General features: G+C 53.7%; 2 protein-coding genes across 2 annotated transcripts; one reads left to right on the forward strand and one right to left on the reverse strand.

Annotated features, from left to right (window-relative positions):
• Positions 1 to 127: 127 nt before the first annotated feature.
• ASPACDRAFT_49254 (TPR domain protein) lies at positions 128 to 2,510 on the forward strand (the record flags this gene model as incomplete). The annotated part of the gene is made up of 3 exons (XM_020202225.1): positions 128 to 792; positions 848 to 1,552; positions 1,625 to 2,510. 3 exons carry the CDS (start codon positions 128 to 130, stop codon positions 2,508 to 2,510), a joined length of 2,256 nt encoding a protein of 751 aa, XP_020061240.1.
• Positions 2,511 to 3,873: 1,363 nt separating this feature from the next.
• On the reverse strand, positions 3,874 to 5,634 carry ASPACDRAFT_49255 (cytochrome P450; the record flags this gene model as incomplete). Its single annotated transcript, XM_020202226.1, has 4 exons — positions 3,874 to 4,248; positions 4,313 to 4,635; positions 4,704 to 5,337; positions 5,416 to 5,634. 4 exons carry the CDS (start codon positions 5,632 to 5,634, stop codon positions 3,874 to 3,876), a joined length of 1,551 nt encoding a protein of 516 aa, XP_020061241.1.
• Between the last annotated feature and the right edge of the window lie 366 nt (positions 5,635 to 6,000).

Genomic DNA, 6,000 nt, shown 5'->3' on the forward strand with positions numbered 1-6,000 from the left:
TGTCCTCCTTCTTCTTCTTGTTCTTCTTCTCCCCACCGTTCATAATTGCCATGAGCACATTCGATACCAACGGGACCAGTAGCTAAAAGTCGAAATATAGTCATCGTCCACTCATTGAATATCCAAAATGGACGTGGAAGACGTCTCGCAGGAACGCGGATATTTCCAACTCTTACAGACCCAGAAGCGAAATCTGCAGAATGCCAAGTCGCGGAAAGGTCAGACTCCTCGCCGGACCAAGACTCGCAACGAGATCATCATGCAGTTCATGTTTCGCCAGATGATGGGAAACTTGGGACCGGTGGAGCCGCACAATCTCCGATCCTCATTTGTGCCCCCAGCCTACCATCCATCCGTTGCAGCATTGCGGGAGCTCAAAAAGACCCGGATCCACAATCTCACTTTGGAGACTCACCATCGTGGTTTGTATCTTCTGGTCAGAGCGGTCACCCCGACCGATCGCATGACGGCGATCATGGCTGTGGTGGAAGATGAGGCAGGAGATGTTGTCATGTTGCAGCTCTACAATCAGGAGAAGAGCTTAGCGACTGACGGCCGACTTGTTGAGGGAACGGTGATGGTGATCAAAGAGCCGTACTTGAAGATCATGGCTGATGGAGACTACGGTCTCCGCGTTGACCATCTCTCCGATGTCAGATTCCTATCAGACTCTGACCCTTTGATACCGGCAGAATGGAGCCGTAGGCCAGGTGTTGAAGCTTCTGCAACTGACTGGAAGACCCGAGGGAATGACCTTTTTGCCCAATCCGCGTACCATCTCGCAATCGACTGGTATGTCCCGAGGATGGCCTTCTGACGGGAGGGAGAAAGACTGACGACACTACAGCTACACCGAGGCTTTGAACTCCTCTCCGTCTGCCGAGGAGCAAAACACCATTCGGCTCAACCGTGCTTTGGCGTGCCTGAAGACCCATCAATTTGATGCAGCCCTTCGGGACGTCGAGCCAGTCCTTCTGCTCAACCCCTCGGAGAAAGGCCTCTTTCGAAAATCGCAGGCCCTTTACCACCTCCAGCGCTTTCCAGACTCCTGCGCCACCCACCATACTCTCCGTCGGTTATATCCAGAGAACGTTGCTGCAAAACAGGAGTTCGACAGAGCCACTGACCGCTTGACAGAGAGCCAGCTCGGCAAGTACCCATTCAAACGACTGCAGCGCGAGGCGGACAAGCGCCGTCCTCCCCGTCTCGACCGCGCAACATATGTTGGCCCTGTTTCGGTGCGTGCGTCGGAACTTCATGGACGCGGGCTCTTCACGACCGAGGCCGTCCGGGCCGGGGATTTGCTCCTTTGTGAAAAGGCCTTCGCCCATGCATTTCATGGTGAGGCGGGCGATTCCGATGCTGAGATCTCGCTCTTGATGAACACCGAGACTCAGACGATGACGGTGGGCACCCAAGCCGAGTTGATCAGTGCGATCGCGCAGAGGTTGTACAAGAACCCTTCCTTGATAGCGGTAGTGAAGGACCTGTATCATGGTTCCTACATCCCTACCAACATCTCCGAGGTCGATGGTACGCCTGTGATTGACACGTAAGGAGCCCTCCAGGTTGCAGGGGGGGGGGAAGACTGCCAGCTCTGATGGATAACCCACATCTTGCCTAGGTTCCTGATCGAACGAGCCGTTTCCCTGAATTGTTTTGGCTGCCCGATCTCTTCGCGCACGACCCACGTATCCTCGATGAAAGACGAATCCACGGCTCGACAGCTCGCAACATCCCAGGTGCGATTTCATTCCTGCGGTGTCTGGGCTCTTGCATCGTACATCAACCACTCCTGCTGCTCCAACGTGCGCCGTGCCTTCATCGGGGATATGATGATAGTCCGCGCCACGCGTGACCTCCCCGCTGACACGGAGCTAACCTTCTGGTATCGAGCGCCCTCGGCCCAGGACCCGCCAACGAAACGTCTCGACTTGCAACACTGGGGTTTCGAATGTAGCTGCGCAATCTGCCAGGACCGGCACGCGACCGGGAGCGGTGATCTGGCACGACGAAGAAAGCTTCTGGTTGAGGTAGAAACGGCCTTCAGGTCGCTGGCCCCGGGCCGCAGGTCTAACGCAGCCGTTGCGAGAATCGAAAGGATGATTTCTGACATCCAGCGGACCTATCGTTCGCCGGCTGCTCAGGTCCCCCGGCTCGGGGTCTGGAACGCATATCTCACCTTGGCGGCGGTACATGCCACAGGCCGTCAGCCACGGAAAGCACTTGAATTCGCGCTCAAGACATTTGAGTCGCTTGGCTATGTGATTCAGAGCGAGCCCCGCACAACTTTGGTCGTCAAGGAATGGGGCTTGATCATGGATGGTCTGGTCGGGTGTTGGATGATCCTTTGCCGCGCGTACAGCGATATAGCTCCCGATCTGGCCGATCAGGCAGAGCGATATGCGCGGACGACCTATAAGATATGTGTGGGTGAGGATGAGACGTTTGAGAGTACATACAGTCGGTCGTCGAAGCGAGTCGACGGGCTCATTGTGGGCGTGGTTTAGAGGCTGCGGGGTGCGGGCTAGGCATCGAGTGTGATGTGCTTGTTGAGCGAGGTAAAGGTACTCCAGGGCTGATCTGCTGTAGTCATGAGGGCTACTGAAAATGTAACTTGATACGCGTCAATCTATGGGGTCCGGGCTGCCTTTCCTTCATCCACGATCACAAAAGATCCGGATACGGACCATATTCAACGACCTTCCCCGGAGGTGAAAATGTCACCCCGTGATTCACCTGACAGAAGGTCACAACATTGTCGCCGGCGCCAGGATCCCGGGTGCCGAGCTCATTGCGAGGAACTGAGAGCTGATTTATTGGGACTGCCTGAATGGAGGTCCCAAGCTGGCTGTCAATCGAGGTAGAGGCAGCTTCTAACGAGCCACAGGAGAACTTGTGGAGTTTTTCGTCATCTGTGTACGTGTTCCAGGGAGATTACTGTAGGCAGTTAACAAGCACTATTTGATGGTGGAAGAACGTCGTCCTTCTCGTGAATTGTGGCCGCCTTTCTGGGGCAGTCACGGGAGATGAAGACAGCACCGAAAGAGTTTGATAGCTCAGTAAACAAAGCATATATATTATCGCCGGAGCCGGAAGATGGGGGGCTTTGTATAGTTGGTGCAGACTTGTAGTGTAAAAAGCGACACCATTATTGAACGAACAGTAAGAGGTTTGATGTTGTCTCAAAACAACAGTGGGAATACGAAGCAACAAAAAGTTCTGAGCTTCGTATGTGGAACATAGCCGAACGTGATTCAGTCAGTCCAAGGTTTATCTTCTCTTCACAATCACTATTTAGAAACACTATCTTGGCCATCGCAATTTGGTACTCGTCAATGAACGGTTTAGATAGCGTGTTCAAGCAGCAGATAGAGTGCCATTCGATCCATTCTGTGGGCCTATTGACAGCGCATCATCTGCTGCATCGAATGGTCACTCTGTGTATTCGTATTATCGGACAAGCGAGATTCAAATGAGTGCCTAACAAGCGAAGACCCATTTAGGGAGAGCTCGGCTCAGTTTATCGCCTGACTTTCAATCCGGTATATCTGTTCGAGGAGAGTGCTGTGAAGCTTCCACAAGCGCTCGACATTCTGCTCCTGAGGATTATTGGCGGCTGCGGGGTTTTAATTATAATCTGGTGGTTAGGTATAAAAATTCTAATAAACCTATCTGACCTGGCTGTTAGCCACTCTAATAATAATTAATAATTTTTATTGATAACTAAAGATTTACAACAAAAAAAAAGGCTCTGTACCGAAACCCCTTGGCCTGCCATGTATCTGAAAATTTTTAAAGAATTGCTACCGGCAAAATATGTGTATAATGATCTCCCAACTATACGACTCATAGTTCAAACATACTTCACAATCACAAATGCTTAGTCCGCTCATCACTCTCTCGAATCCACTGCTTCAACTTCTCGGGATTCCTCGGTCGGAATCCCACCTTGAAGGGCTTGGGCTCCGTTGTCAACGCCGTGGGGATAGCATTGCAGTGAATGGCATCCATGATCGGGCGGTCCTCGGGGTTCTTGGCCGGGTGCATGGTGAAGGCGGTGATCAAGCGGATGTAGGCGGTGTACAGCTCGCGGTTGGCCAGATGCGAGCCCGCGCACATGCGCGAGCCAGCCCCGTAGCCGTAGTGGGGAGTGCCCGTGCCCTCGCCCACCTCCAAATACCGCTCCGGCAGGAATTGCTCGGGCTTATCGAAGTGCTCCTCGTCGTAGTCTGCGGCGTATGCGTTCTGGAGATGGATTTAGTAAGATTTTTATCATAAATCGGAAACAAAGTGGGAGATCAAAACATACCATGAAGAAGGTGGTTCCGGCGGGGATGGTCGCGCCGTTGTAGACAATATCCTTGGTGCTTTCGCGCGGCAAACAGATGGGGATCACGGTCCAAAACCGGAGGGTCTCTTTCACCAGGGCGGTCACGTAGGGGACTTTCTCTTCCACGAGGCACTTCTCCCAGGCGTCACCGTCCGGGTACACCTTCATGATCTCCTCGTAGGCCTTCTGCTGAACACGCTGGCCGTCTTCCGAGGCGAGATAGGCGATGCCCATGATGACGTTGCCGGGAACCGTGTCCAATCCGGCGGAGACCATAGTGAGACAGATGGACTTGACCTCCGCTAGTGATTGTCAGTATCTCGTTCTACACACTTTGTCTTTGGAAAGTAATCGATCCGTGATAACTCACCCTCATTCAGCTTCGCCTCAGGATCCTTGAGGATGTTTCCCGTGATGCACGGCTTATCCGTGCCCTTGGCAATCTGTTCCTTGAGAATATCCAGCAGATACGTCAAATACTTATCGCGGCGCACGCGGAACGACTCGGCCTCGGTGTTCGCCTTGGGGAACAGACGCATGAGGGGAATGTAGTCCTGCCAATTGTTGCTGGTACTCCGGAAATTGGAGACGCCGCGCTCGACGTCGCAGATCTCGTGCAGCAGCTCATCGTCGACGTTACCGCTGATACGGAAGCCGTAGTTCAGCGTGAGACTGGTGTTGAGCGCGAACCGCTGGAAATACGCGACCGGGTTGATGTCCTTGCTGCCGCTGTCGCTGTCCTGGAACAGCTCGCGGATGCTGGCGGTGGCCTCGAGGTCGATGATTGGCATATACGACTGCACGGCGGGGCGGTTCAGCGCGGTGGCGGCCGCCTTGCGTCGGCGCTTGCAGGACTCGTCCCAGGGCGAGGTGCCGATCGTGAAGCCCTGCGAGCTGGACACGACGCTGTGGAAGGTGTGAAAGGTCGGGCGCGAGATCAGGGCCGACTGGTCTTTGATCCACAGTTGGCGGACGGACTCAAAACTGTTGGCGAAGACAATGCGCTGGAGGAACAATTAGACTCTTGTCAGTCATATTTTGACTCTTTTGTCGGCCTTTGCTTTCACGGCGGGTTCACATACCCGATTGCCCATTCGGACCTGGAAGACGGGGCCATATTTCTTCGCCCACTTCTTCGTCACAGTCGCATGCTGGTCGCCTAGTTGCAACAGGTTCCCAAATATAGGCACCCCAGGAATTTCAGGTATCCCCTTGATCTTGGGAACGTCGGTGCGATTGAGATAGCGGATCAGAAAATATACCACCGCAACAGCGGCGAGGGCGAGGGTTTGGAAGGACATGGTGTGAGCGATTGAATTGGGAGTGGATTTGACTTTTTTTCCTGACGGTGGTGTCTGAAAGAAGTCTGGCGCTTTATACACCTCACCTCCGCGGTTCTCCTCGGCTTATCATGGCTGGCTATGCAGCAGTCCCCATGCAGCTAGACCTTGAAACTCGCAGTGGATTTGCGTCATGGGCCACCCGGCCAGCAAAGAGGACTCGGGCCAACTGCATTCGTTATCCGTTGCTGCAGCAAATAGAGAGTCGGCTGGCGTAGTTAGTAAGGTGATTCCCCGCACTTTCACCCTGGATGAAATGAACAAATGACACGAGCGCGAATTGGCTGGGGCGAATTTCGGAATGAAACACCGCGACCCCGCTCTCAA

Source organism: Aspergillus aculeatus, assembly GCF_001890905.1.
Source record: "Aspergillus aculeatus ATCC 16872 unplaced genomic scaffold ASPACscaffold_1, whole genome shotgun sequence".
Taxonomy (NCBI): domain Eukaryota; kingdom Fungi; phylum Ascomycota; class Eurotiomycetes; order Eurotiales; family Aspergillaceae; genus Aspergillus; species Aspergillus aculeatus.